This window comes from Cetorhinus maximus, chromosome 12 (assembly GCF_964194155.1).
Source record: "Cetorhinus maximus chromosome 12, sCetMax3.hap1.1, whole genome shotgun sequence".
NCBI lineage: Eukaryota > Metazoa > Chordata > Chondrichthyes > Lamniformes > Cetorhinidae > Cetorhinus > Cetorhinus maximus.
In genome coordinates, this window is record NC_135890.1 from 73,686,071 (window position 1) to 73,701,006 (window position 14,936).

At 41.5% G+C, this 14,936-nt stretch overlaps 1 protein-coding gene across 1 annotated transcript in view; it reads right to left on the reverse strand.

The window, feature by feature from the left end:
• Window positions 1-14,936, reverse strand: part of ppil2 (peptidylprolyl isomerase (cyclophilin)-like 2) — a 406,540-nt gene that overhangs the window by 243,437 nt on the left and 148,167 nt on the right. The window contains exons 9-10 of the mRNA XM_078553895.1: window positions 8,238-8,313; window positions 3,313-3,473 (exon numbers count right to left, since the gene is read on the reverse strand). Coding sequence (XP_078410021.1) covers window positions 3,313-3,473; window positions 8,238-8,313 — 237 coding nt within the window. The remainder of the gene's footprint in view (window positions 1-3,312; window positions 3,474-8,237; window positions 8,314-14,936) is intronic.

Here is a 14,936-nt window from a genome sequence, read left to right on the forward strand (position 1 = left end):
CGGACAGGAGAGAGACAGGCAAACGGTACTTATTTCCTCTCACCACCTGTCTGTAAGTAGAAGGTGTTTTGAATTATTTTTAAAATATGCAGTGGCGTGTTTCCTCAAAATCCTTGGTTTGTGAGATCCAATTTACTAATAACCTGCAAGAAACTTACGTTATAATTAACTCAGAAGATTAGTTTATTTCACATTCAAAACCCAGGGTAGGAGTGTTTGCAAGTTCCCACTTCACCCCCCATCCCACCCAAACACACAAACGCACATACATACAGCTGATACTCCAAGGTGAAGTAGGTACACAGAGATTGGGTTGGTTCTGCTGCCTGGAGTGCTGCTCCTTGGTGCTTCACCAGTTGGATGTTAAACAGCAGGTGGCTTGTGAGCCTAAAGCTGTAGTAATGTTAAAACTGTCCAAAACACCAGAGGCTTGGATCATGTGACATGGTCCATTAATGGCTAATTGCAGCTTAACAATCAGTTTCTGCGCTTCTGGCCAGAATTCCATTATTTCTCCTTAGGACAGAGACAGGTGGTTATTAGATCTCTTCCAATATAATGAGTTTCAATCTCTCCCTTTTGTGATAATTACAGTTAGAGGAGCCAGTTCGCCTGCACTTCCACTGCTTTTGTTGATTACATGGGGTCTGTACAATGAGGTGTGAGATTCCACAAGTTGAGTGAAGAATTATTTTGCTCTTGTAACTCTTGATGGTAGCTCCCAGAACAAAGGGACAACCCTATGGTCACGTGACTTGTAGTAGCCATCTTTTTTTTAGTTCAGCAGCAAATCCATTTTTAAGAAATAGCAATAAGAATAGAGTTTTGAACATGCGAGGTTGGATTTTTTTACCCATGTCATAGGAACCCAACACTTGCTGGACTGAAAGTTGGTCCGGCAACAGAAAGCAGATATTGATGCTCATTGGAATAATATCCTTAAGTGGTGAGCAGTAGAGCTCCACAGGATTATTTCTGGCCCAGTATTTAAAAACAATTTGGGGAAGGGTACTTCTAGTATATCAGCCCAGTGCTGCCAGGTGATCTGCATAGGAAAGATTCATGGTGTTTATGATGATCTGAACAACTTTAGACAGGTGAAGGAACTGCACTTAGAAATTAATATGGATAAATTTAAATGGCTGCATTTTGGAGTTGGGTCAAAAGGCAGTGCTATATCAGTCCTTCTCAGCAGTTTGTATTTATCACACCACTAATCTACAATGCATTAACAAAGGGAATAAGCAGCAAGCAGTAACACCAGATTCCTCATCTCTGGGTCCCCCAACTATCCAGCAATTCTCAAAGATCTATTTCACTTGCTCTCAATCACTTTACTAAAAGCATTACTACTGAAATACAGCTTAAAGTGACTACTTTAAATGGATCGTAAATGGACCATACATATCTGTGACGGAAAAATGTATTCCTAGTAACTCTTGAGTGGTGAGAGATGATCAGCTTACCTTCTCATGGTTTACATATCTCAAACACAAACATTGATTGGAAAAACTATCCAAGTCATATATGGTTTTATTTTTATATTATGATTCTCACTTCTAACATTATGCAGCAGACACACAGCATGACAGTGCCGATGCTACGCCAACAGAGGGCTTACAAAGGGGATTGATTGTATTACTGTATTGGAAAGTAAAAGGAATCATGTGGCTGGTTCTGCATTTTATAAAAACATTCAGCAGGTAACTGGGGAATATGGAATTCATTTCATTCCTGATAAACTCAATACCGGAGGAGTGGCAAGGAAATCACATAGGCCTGAATTTTCCCGTCTGCGATTTGGGGGCGGGGCCCACTCGCCAACGGAAAAATAACGCGTGATGATGTCAGGAGGAACCCCCGACGTCATCCCGCCCAATTTAAATACTCAGGAAGGCGGGCGGACAGCGAAATCAGCTGTCCACCCGCCGACCTGTCAATGGCCAATTGAGGCCATTGACAGGATAATTAAGGTAATTAAAGGCCCTGCCTGTCCAACTTTAAGGCTGGCGGGCAGGCCAAGAGCCCCAGCGGGCTTCTGATAAAACATGAAACTTCATCCACTGGCGGGATGAGGTTTCACGTCCGTTTTAAAAATCTTAAATAAACTTTATGTGAGATTTATTAACATGTCCCATCTCGTGTGACATTGCCACATGAGGGGGGCATGTTAATATTTTTTTTATTTTTCTATTTTGACCCTTTGAAGCACTGTCATTGATCTCTCTGAGACAGCATTTAGTCTCAGGGAGCAATGTGCTCTTTCGTACGCATGTGCGAAACAGCGCACTTTGACAGTTGGGGAATCCCACCTCCCCCCCACACAGGAAGCGCATAGCGCTTCCCGTTGGGCAGACTGCTGGGCGGGTCTTAATTGGCCCACCCACTTAAAATGGCGGCGGGGCCCACTTCGGTGGTGGAGCTCGGCTGCCCGCCCACCGCCGAGCCGGTGGGACCCACCTGCCAACCTAGGGCAAAATTCTGCCCATAATTTCTGCATTCCACTGCTACCCATACAATATTCTCTATTTAGTACCAGGGGTTGCAGTTGGCACTTACTGTTTGGGATATCTTCTTGTGGCAGGAATTTGGTATTTTACACCAGATATACATAGCAGGTCTGCCAGCAGTTGCAAAGAGAAACAGCAGATTTCAACTTTTGGACAACCTGGTCAGAACTTTCATTTATATTTCAGATGCTGTACATTTCCAACATTGATATTATTTCAGACTTTCAACTGAAGTTTTACCTGCGTCAATTTAATAAACTACATCACATGCTGGTAGCAAAAGATCTCCCAACATGCACCAACTTAAAAAAGACTTTCGAGATCATCATCATAATCATTGATGCTCAACCTAAAATGAACTGATTATTTAAAAGACTGAAAAATGCTCAACAACCTGCCTTAATATAACAGCTTTGACATAGAAAAACCTTACAGTCTATAGTGATTTTCAAGCAGTATCTAAATATCAAAATAAAGTACTTTGCTTTCAGTTTATTTGACATGAACCCCTTAAGTTGATTGTCTAATCACTTTTGAGAATCCATTAATTTTACATACTTAAAATGGAAGCCAGCTGAAACCTTAAAATAAATGACAGAGATCCATTATTTTCTACTTAATTAGGTTAACACATTAAAACATTAGCTACATCTGTCAATTCAAGTTCTCCCTCAACAGTAATCCATTGACATTCTCCTCAAACTCTACAAAGAGCAGAAAACTGTCGGTTCTCTCATTTAACGTGGTCTTTTCATGGCAAAAGATGTAAAGTCTTAATGTATTCATCGATATTTGAACTCACCGCATTTATTTTATCCACACTTTTCTTTTCTGGTTCTTTCATGATAGATGCCAGAATTTCATCGCCCTTATAGTCTCTGTACAGTTCACTCAAGGTCTCCCTCAGTTCCATGCTGGTGGTTTTGAGATAGTACGATGGATCTGATTTTGCTTTCTCCTCATCTAGAAAACAGACAGGGGACAAGTGAGAAATCTTTTAGGAAATGAGCATCATTCTTGTGTACTGCACAGAAAACCGGTGGGGAAATTGGGGCTGCCTGAACTTTTGGATTATCAAAAAAGCCTCTTTCATTGAAATATTTTATTTATGGAAAATTCATTGTTATAATTAAGTTCAATTACTCAACAGCTGGGTTATTCTGAATAAATAACTAGGCTTCACACTCAGTAATGATGGAACACTTCAGTGTCATCCCAATCTAAACAGCTGTTTGTTGTCCCTTTGTAATAAATAAAACAGCCTTGTAGGGTCTTTATTCTTCGAATGAAATGCTTCCTCCATACATTGTAGGCCTGGAACCCTAAGAATCCTTGGTTTTCCTTTAGGTCCATCCAATTTTTGTATCCTTCCATAGATGGTGGTGGTCCTCCAACACCCTGTTACATTAATCATTCTTCTCATTGGAAGCTGAGCTGAAAATGCCTATGGCTAACTGTATCTTGAAGGACATCAAAGTCAAGTTTTCATATAATGGGAACCAGGATCACTACCTGATTTTCCCCACTCCTAATCCAGAGATGCTAAAGCATATTGTAGCAAGCTCCCACTGTTCTTTGGCTGTACAACTGAATTAATTAATTCACCTCAGAACAGAGTTTAAGCCTTGAACCTTCTGTTTTGCATGGATAAGTGTACTTATACACAGAAATTAGGGAAAATGCTTCAACATGATGATCAATATTAAGATTACAATATAATTACTACAGATCTCACAACCTGCCTACAAGCATTCAGAAAATGAAATGCAATTGTAAAAGTGCAGTGCATTTAAGTTATGTTGCTTAATTCCACCTTTACTTGATTAATATAGACAAGCACAAAGTACCCCACCCCCCTTTCAGTCAGTTGCTAGAAGGTAGAAGTTTGTTGCCCGAACCACCCTGTGTTTAGGCCTGATCAACACAATATAGCAAAGAGCCCAGGACTGGTCCTATGAATCTTTAATGATAAAGACTACGTCAGGCTCACTTAAAAGTCTTAGTCAATTTGGACCACCAGGTTCAGAGGACTGCTAAGTTTCTGTCTCTGACTACACAGGCTGACACACTGTTTAGCTAAAGGCAAAATACTGTGGATGCTGGAAATATGAAACAAAAACAAAAATTGCTGGAAAAACTCAGCAGGTCTGATAGCATCTGTGGAGAGAAAGACAGAGTTGACGTTTCGAGTCCAGAACTAAGGAGAAATTAAAATATGGTGAAATATATACTGTTTAAGGGGGGTGGGACAGGTGAAGCTGGACAGGCGGCCAGTGATCGGTGGAGGCAAAGGAGAGATTGCAAAAGATGTCATAAACAAAAGGTCGATGAAGTGTTGATGGTGGTGATGCTGGCTAAAGGAGGTGCTAATGGTGGCATTAAGAGTAGAAAGCAGAATGAGTATGTGACAGATGGCCCTAGTGGGGGTGGGGTGGGATGGGGGGAGGGGATGGTGTGGGGAAAAATGATCAAAATAGGCTAAAAGTTGGGGATAAAACACTGAAAAAAATGGAAAGAAATTTTAAAAATAATAATAATCAAAATAGGTGGGAAAATATATATATATAAAAAATTTCAAAATAAATATTTGAAAAAAAGGGGATCAAAAAGGGGTGAGGATGGAGGAGAGGGTTCATGGTCTGAAGTTTGCCTTGCTATGTGGTTGCATACTTTCAGAATATATTAAACTGTGTCCTTATTCTGGAATTTTGTAGTTAAAATACTTCTGCAGAACAGATTTTTTGATCTAGATAATAAAACTGATGGGCCATTTATCAAAAATTATAGAACATTTCCCTTGGGCTTGATTGGGCTGATAAATAGGTCCATAAAAATATACATCTTTGGTCACTTAAATTGCACACCTTATCACAAGAGGAGATCTTTTACATGAAAGAAAGTTGAATGGATTTGGCCCCGATTGTTTTAATACAGATATTTACTCGCCTGTAATACCACGTCACTTCAGAGAGAAAAACTGACAAATATCAACATGACCTGCTTTGTAGATAGTGCCTGGATCATTCAAATGCAAAGCCATTTAATTTTAAATGATTAGTTTACAAGCAGTTGGGCTTGAATAAACCAAATGCTATCCAAGATTTATAATCTCACAATCACAATTAATTTTTAATTTAGAAAAAAACTTCAATCTCCTCAATTTCCTAGGAGTATACTATCAAGTCTAGTTCTCTGTACGGACAAACCATGGTTTTCATTCCACCCAATTAATTGCAGATATTCCCAACATTTTTAAAACATTTCACATCTAATTCCACTAATGTTACATTTCATTAAAAAATTGCACCTCTTTGCAAACTGTTCTATAGAAGAAATCGAACTTAAATAAATTTAAAATCAAATTAGTTCCACTAAATCCATAATCATTCAGTACAATTACTGTGTATAAGGGTTCATTTTCAGCAAAGACTTTGCATATGCTTTAAACTTTTCTGTTAAGTGTTCTGCACCATAACTATCTCCCCGCTGGGCCAGTTAATTACAATAAGTACCATTGAATTGTTAAAGTCTGTGTTTGACTCTGAAAATGATCATACAGCAAATTCCCCAATATGGATGGCCTTTCTCTGTGCCTCTTCATTGCTTTTCTACAGCAAATTAGGAGGATATGACATCACGTTATTCTATTGCACCTCATAGTTGCCAATCACAGATCACCATGGCTCATGGAGATGGAGAGAAATGCACTTCAATATTATTTTTAAGCAGGATTTACAGGTTGTATTTAATTTTTATTTGCACCAGTTGAAACCCTCATTGAGGGGAGCCGATGGATAGTTCAGTTCACAGGAAGCACAGGAATGTCGGCTCAGCAAATGTTTATTCCTATGTTAATAGCAAACTGAATACATGAACTGGCTTGATTTGAAGGCTTAAAGTAGGTGTTTTATATATCTAGATAGATTGAAAGAAAAAGGAATAAAGGGTTAGAGGGGGACAGAGGATTAGGACAACCGCTCGTATAAAAGAGAAACACCAACATGGATTAGTTGGGCTGAATGGCATGTTTTTGTCTTCTCAATTTTATGTAATTAAATCAATAGCTTTAACTGAGGTTTTGGAAAAGCATCCTTTCCTTAGCTATTCTCCTGCTCCACCTACAAATACATCACCAGGGCTATCCTTCCCAAGTTCCCAACCCATCTCTATCTTTTATTCATCACACTTGTGTTTCTGGTTATAATTCCCCATCTACACACACTCACCACCCTCTTCCTCCATCCCAACTGGTTTGCTCCATCCTCATCCTGTGCTGTTATACCCCTATTACCTCCAGTAACATTACTTGCCCTACTTAAGAACAGAAAGGATCAGCTTGGGTTGCCTGATACTCTACCGTAAAACAAGCCAGAGGCTAGGAATCCTGCAGTGAACAACTCACCTCCGAACTCCCCAAAGGCTATCCACAATCTACAAGGCACAAGTCAGGAGTGTGATGGAATACTTTCCCCTTGCCTGGATGAGTGCAGCACCAACACTCAAGAAGCTTGACACCATCCAGGACAAAGCAGCCCGCTTGATTGACACCCCACCCACAAACTTACACTCCCTCCACCACCAACGCAGCAGTGTGTGCCATCTACAAGATGCACTGCAGAAACTCACCAAGGGTCCTAAGACAGCACCTTCCAAACCCATAGCCACTATCATCTAGAAGGACAAAAGCAGCAGATACATGGGAACACCACCACCTGGCAGTTCCCCTCCAAGCCACTCACCATCCTGACTTGGAAATATATCGCCGTTCCTTCACTGTCGCTGAGTCAAAATCTTGGAACTCCCTCCCTAACAGCACTGTGGGTGTACCTACGCCACATGGACTGCAGCAGTTCAAGAAGGCACAGCCACCTTCTCAAGGGCAACTAGGGTGGATAATACATGCTGGCTCACATTTCTTGAATGAATGAATAAAAAAAATTCCTTTGCATACTTTCACCATTTCTGCTAACACAAATAACAGTGATTTCACTCTTTTCTCTGCCTTTACGGTCACTTCAACTGAGAGGTTTTTGTTACCAAACAATCAACATCCAGTTTAGTTCAAATCCCAGTTATGTTAAGTGTTATTTATAAGCTAAATCTTTAAAGGAGATTGCTGAAGTCTTATAATTATAACTTTATTCTGTGAAACAAATTACACAAACTTATCATTAATGAAGACCTGCTTCTCCTACACTAGCTCAACCAAGTGTGGCAAACATCAGAGGAGTAGACTCTGCTGCAACTTAAACTATTCTCCAGTAACTCATTTAGATCCCTCTGTCCGTCGTAACTTGTCAAGTACAATTTGGATTGCTCGATTTTTAGACACAAAGCAAATCAAGGGACATAGGGATAGGACAGGAAAGTGGAGTTGAAGTACAGGATTATCAATTATCTTTTTGAATAGTGGAACAAACTCAAGGGACTCCGGCTCCGATTTTGTTTATCTCACTCAGGGGTAATCCTGAGTTCTGTGAACTTCTGTTGTGAGACTATTTGACATTCAAAGATATATGAACGATTGAAACGTTCTTTAAATGTCAGAATATAGAAGCAGTAGCTTTATAATAAGTTCCATAAAGCCACATATCCCTGTATTTTTACTGTATATACCCTACCATAGGTCAGGGCCACTGCATATTTAAGGGAATGTGTCCATAGTGAAAAATTTTCTGTGACAGACAACAATCAGGTATAAGCCCATCAGTTGGAGAGATTCCTTACCTGGATCAGGAACCTTCAGGTCATTTTTGACATGGAAAAAGTTTGAAACATTAAACTTGTCCACATTGGATGGATCCTGCAGACAAAACAGATCAATGAAAGTTTATACTTCAATTAAATGAAATGACATAAACAGAAAAGGAATTTTTGCTCATGTATTTAATTTTTAAAAATAGTTTAAGAATTTTAACCCCAGTAAGGAGGGCAATTAGCAGTCACATCTCATCCTGCTGCACCTGCTTAAGAAAAAGGATTAATACAGTAAGATAGATTAGAGAGACTGTGACAGAACAATGTTGAGAGGAGGAATATGGTGAGCCCGTCAGGTGTCACAGTTGTTAGAATAGGGTGACCAACCAACTTGAAACTGTTTTCTGCCATTCTATGATTTATATAGTTGTATGTTTCACTGTGCGAGCAATACTTCAAATTCTACACTAAGCCCAGCAAAGAAGCACATGGGAAACCCCAGCAGCCTAAACACGTAGTACATAACCAGCCTTTACAGCAAACAGCAGATGAACAGGAGGAACATATGCCAGAAATCGGAGCAGGGGCAAGGGGATAAAAGAGAAGACTCAGGGGAATGTGGGAGGCAAGAAAGGAGCAAACGTAGGAGAGGCCAGGAAAGAGGGAAAAGTCAGAGGGGGGAAAAGAGCAAAAGAGACAGGAACGAGAGACTGAGAGAGAGAAGAATGAAAAAGGAGACAAAATAAAGAGACATCGAAGAATACAATTCAGATTTTAAGTAAACAATTTGAAACAAAAGGCGAAGTTACATTGATTAACTAAATTTACATTTTTCAGGCTGGTAAATTTGTAGTTTACAGTCAAAATATCAGCATATTTCAAACCTGCAGCTCTTTGCCTGTGTGCAATTTGCTTTCTCACTTGAGCTTTGAAAGGTTGACCAACCCTCCATTAGGCTGTTGACTTGCAGGGTTTTTTGGAACCAAGTGGGGAAAATCTCAATGCCCTCCCTGCTCTTTCCCTCCCACAACAGGCCTGATCGTCAAGTCTCATCATTGATTACTGAGCCTGCAACAAAGAATCAACTCCATTCTGATTTTCCAGCTGCAGACTCTGCAGTCAATCTGGTTGGTTTTCAAATCTGATTGCTTTCAATCACCTAGTTCCTCAAATATCTTTCTAAAATACTTCCGCACTATCTGCCTCCTTTCTGCTGCACAATTACAGCATCCTCATGGGAACTAACTCAGCCAGAGTCACTAATATGCCTCTAACCCTTCCAGCATTCACATCAAAAATAAAAGATATTTTCTCAATTGGAGAGGAATGCGCGAGGATATGTGGGAATATCTTTTGCTCACGTTGGCAGGGCCACCAACCGTCATGGTGTAAGAGCATTCCAGCTCATATCCTGTAGTTTTGCTCATGGATGACTTTTGGTTAAAATATAGTACCTGCAAAAGCCAAGCACTCAAAACTGAATAAACATGCTCATTCCAGTTATAATTAAAACAGACCAGCTCTGAAGAAGAGTCATACAGACTCGAAACATTAACTCTGTTTCTCTCTCCACAGATGCTGCTAGACCTGCTGAGTTTTTCCAGCATTTTCTGTTTTTGTTTCAGGTTTCCAGCATCCACAGTATTTTGCTTTTATAATTAAAACATGTGTTAACAAGGAGATAACGAACAGTGAGGTTTGGATCATTGTAACTGAGCTTATAACCTCCTAGATTTATTATTTTTGGCCAAAATTTTGCTGTAGAAAGAATGGTAAGGTTAACAGCACTCACTGTTATTAATGTGTAAATTGGACAGCAACTGCGCACCTGCAGTTAATTGTGCAAATCAGGAAGCTGCTGTCTGAGATGCCCTGATCCTCTAAAAGTTAAACAATAATGGTATCTCACCAAGAGACCCAACGTTGAAATACATAGAACAGCATGAAGTTGCTGTACCTAACCGATATTTATGAACTAAACTCCCCAGAAAATGTTAGGGCTTGACAATTCCAGTGTGGGCATCCTTTTAATGACGCAAAAAAGTCTTAATTATTGCTAAACAATCACTTTTAGCCTGAAGATTAACTTTAACAGGTGTAGAATTGCATTCCTTTATGTTTTAAATATTGAGGGTTTTAAAAAATAAAATTTAATTATTTTACTTTTTCTTTCAGCCTCTTATTTCTCACTCTCTCTAAATCCAATCTTTCTTTCCCCTGAGTTTGCTTTCTACACCTGATTTACAATGACACTTTCTGGTTCAGCCTCTGTGCTGCTCATTAACAATTCTTCAATCTGATTTTTTAAGTAGGCATAGAGTTATTTATCCCGGTCACAAAGGTCTCAGATGCTGCATGGAGGGTTCTGCTTTTTTGGATAGTTAGAAGCTGTATTTCAAAATCCCATGGAATGTCTACAGGCAAATATAAGTGTAATGCAGCACCGCTCATTCACTATTGACCACAAAATGTGGCCCATTATTTTACAATACACTAGCTAGTGAGCTATTCTCCATCTAATATACTACAGAGTGTGCATTAGGCTATATATTGTCCTCTTCCCGTTCCCGTGGTGAAACAAAGGGACCGAAGTGGTCCAACTAACCACAATCTTATAAGAACACAAGCAGAAGTCAAAGAAGGTCATCCAATATTCCAACTCTCACAGCCTAGCATTTAACTACATCCCGAGCCCTCCCCTAATGTGCTTGTTTCTACTGCCTTAGCTGGTAGATTATTCCAAATGCCATAATACTGAGTAAATATATTTACTAAGATTTAAATTTTCTTTTCACTTGTATGAATTTATACCATCTGGCTATACTAGCCTGACAGACTTAAGAACGAATCCTGGGTTCATCATATAACATCACATACCCCTCAATGAGTAACATTCTTCAGTTTGTAAAGCTCAGGTTTTTCTCATTTTTGCTCATATCCTTTATCGTTGGATCGTTATCATTCTTGTTGCTATAATCTGGGAATTTTCCATTTCAAGTATGTTCTTTTTCAAATGTGGCAATCTAAATGCATGCAGTATTCCAACTGAAGTCTGACTAATTTATTGTAAAGTTTCAGTATAATGGCTGCAGGCATGTACACCTGTATTCTGGTTGCATATTCCAATTTTCTGTTTGCTATTGCACATTTCCTTGGTATTGAAAGTATCAAGTCTCATGTCCCTTTCAAAGCTTCTTTGTCCAAATTCTACTCATTTCATTATATATCCTTGTTGCTCAGCTTTCTTCCAATGTGCAATAAAGTTTCACTTGCCACCTGCTTTGCCAATTTGCATAACAGAATTCATTCTGCAAAGCCGTAAAGCATCCTCTATCTCCCTGCACAGCCTATTTAATGGCTTTCTGCAAATTTACAAGGCAATGTTTTATTTAAATACAGAAATGTAAGAAATAAGGGTTCAAGCACTGACTCCTGTGCTACTCCATTCAGCATCTCTTTCCGAGTCTTACACAACAGGCGGAATCATCTTCTTATGTCGAGTGTCCTGACCCCAGGGCTCCACTTTCGCTTGGGGGCAGAACGGCTGGCCACATGCAACCATGTGGTGGCCTGCCAATTGGGTATGCAGAGGTGAGGAGCCTGGTCAATCATGCAGCAGAGATGGGCAGGGAGTCATTAGCCAAGTCGTTACCTCACTTGGGTGAAGGTCCAGGTATCTTACTTAAACGGCACCCGGACAGGCATCCACTCCCTGCAATCCAGCAGCACCAGTCTGGCTGTTTGTGAGTTTGTTTTCACTGAAACTGCTGCCACTCCACCTTCCTTCTGTTCTATCACCTCCTTCAACCCCTGGAACTGCTGCAACCCTCCACTTCTGACCTGTCCCCCTTCTCCCAGATACCAGGAGTTTCTACCACCAAACCCCCATCACCCACAATGTCCCAGCGTAGTTGAGTGGCCACATGGTTTAGCAATGCCCCCCTGCACACTCTCCTCCAGGCTGTCTAAGAACGGCAGGAAGTCTTGTTTTCTAGCAATGGCAGCAGGAGGGGCAGTGGAGGGTAGCAGCTATTCCGGTCTGCAAATGAGGCTGGGTCCTGTGCTGTAAGAGGGTCAACGACCTCCTGCTCTTTGCAAGGGTAATTGCTATGGTGTCGTTACTGCAAAGTGGCAAGCATAAGGGCATCAAGTAATGTAAACGTGTGAGTCGAGAAGTATGACAGACAGGAGTTTGGATTCCAAGCCTCAGTATCAGATGGAACATGTGGGCTGAATTTTTTTTTTTAATATTCATTTTTACGGGATGTGGGCTTCAAACAGATCTAGAAACTCAAGACTGGGCATCCATGAGGTGCTGTGGGCCATCAGCAGCAGCATTGTGCTCGAACACAATCTGTACTCTTATGGCCCGACATATCCCCACTCTACCATTACCATCAAGCCAGGGGATCAAGCCTGGTTCAATTAAGAGTGCAGGAAGGCAGGCCAGGAGCAGAATCAGGCATAGCTAAAAATGAGGTGTCAACCTGGTGAAGTTATAACACAGGGCTACTTTTGTGCCAAACAGCATAAGCAGCAAGTGATAGACAGAACTAAGCAATCTCACAACCAAAGGATCAGATCTAAGCTCTGCAGTCCTGCCACGAATGGTGGTGGACAATTGAACAACTCACTGGAGGAGGTGGCTCCAGAAATATCCCCATCCTCAATGTTGAGGGAGCCCAGCACATCAGTGCAAAAGATAAGGGTGAAGCATTTGCTACAATTTTCAGCCAAAAGTGCCGAGTGGATGATCCACCTCAGCCTACTCCAGAGGTCCCATCTGTTCCACAGATGCCAGTCTTTAGCCAATTTGATTCACTCCACGTGATATCGAGAAACAGCTGAAGGCACTGGATACTGCAAAGGTTATGGGCTCTGATAATATTCTGGCAATAGTTCTGAAGACGTGCTCCAGAGCTTGTTGCGCCCCAGGTCAAAGTGTTCCAGTACAGCTACAACACTGGCACCTACCTGGCTAGATGGAAAATTGCCCAGGTATATCCTGTACACAAAAACCAGGACAAATCAAACTCAGCCAATTACCGCTCCATCAGTCTACTCTCCATCATCAGTAAAGTAATGGAAGGGGTCATCAACAGTGCTATCAAGCGGAACTTGCTTAGCAATAACCTGCTCACTGATGCCCAGTTTGAGTTCTGCCACGGCCACTCAGCTCCTTATTACAGCCTTGGTTCAAACATGGACAAAGGAGCTGAATTCCAGAGGTGAGGTGAGAATGACTGCCCTTAACATCAAGGCAGCATTTGACTGAGTGTCACATCAAGGAGCCCGAGCAAACCTAGAGTCAATGGGTATCAGGGGGAAAACTCTCCACTGGTTGGAGTCATACCTACCACAAAGGAAGATCGTTGTGGTTGCTGGAGGTCAGTCATCTCAGTTCCAGGACATCACTGCAGGAGTTCCTCAGGGTAGTATCCTCAGCCCAACCATCTTCAGCTGCTTCATCAATGACCTTCCTTCCATCATAAGGTCAGAAGTGGGGATGTTTGCTGATGATTGCACAATGTTCAGCACCATTCACAACTCCTCAGATACTGAAGCAGTCCATGTCCAAATGCAGCAAGGTCTGGACAACATCCAGACTTGGGCTGATAGGTGGCAAGTAACATTCACGACACACAAGTCGCAGGCAATGAGCATCTCCAACAAGAGAGAATCCAACCAACTCCTCTTGATGCTCAACGGCATTACCATCACTGAATCCCCCACTATCAACATCCTGGGGGTTGCCATTGACCAGAAACTGAACTGGACTACCCATATAAATACTGTGGCTACAGGAGCTGGTCAGAGGCTAGGAATAGTGTGACAAGTAACTCACCTCCTGACTCCCCAAAGCCTGTCCACCATCTACAAGGCACATGTCAGGAGTGTGATGGAATACTCCCCACTTGCCTGGATGAGTGCAGCTCCCACAACACTCATGAAGCTGGACCCCATCCAGGACAGAGCAGCCTGCTTGATTGGCACCACATCCACAAACATTCACTCCCTTCACCACTGACACACAGTAGCAGCAGTGTGTACCATCCACAAGATGCACTGCAGGAATTCAGCAAGCCTCCTTCGACTGCACCTTCCAAACCTACGATCACTAACATCTAGATGGACAAGGGCAGTAGACACGTGGGGGCACGACCATCTGCAACTTCCCCTCCAAGCCACTCACCATCCTGACTTGGAAGTATATCGCCATTCCTTCACTATCACTAGAACTCCCTTCCTAACAGCTCTGTTGGTGTCCTACACCACATGGACTGCAGTGGTTCAAGAAGGCAGCTCACCACACCCCTTCTCAAGGGCAACTAGGGATGGGCAATAAATACTGGCCCAGTCAATGAAAAAAAGGGGAGTGGCACCCCACTGGCTATCAGTGATGGGTTATGGAAACACTATTTATCATGGGGCCTTGGAACTAATGGCATCTGAGTCTCTTCATATGTGCAATTTTCTATGTTTGTCACCCATCATTGGTTCAGGGGTTTGGAACCCAGCTTATCATCCATTACAAGCTGCTGCCTCGTCAATATCTACAGCTAAAGCATTCCACGTATTGCAGATACACAGATAGAGTTCTTAGCAAGGCTTTGCCAGAGTTTGGAGCAAGTGTCATTGAATCATGGGCAAATTCCTTGCATTTCAGAAGTGTGTGTGGATTTGACAGAATCACGTAAATGGACCTGCAGCATTTTCTCTTCTCGGTGT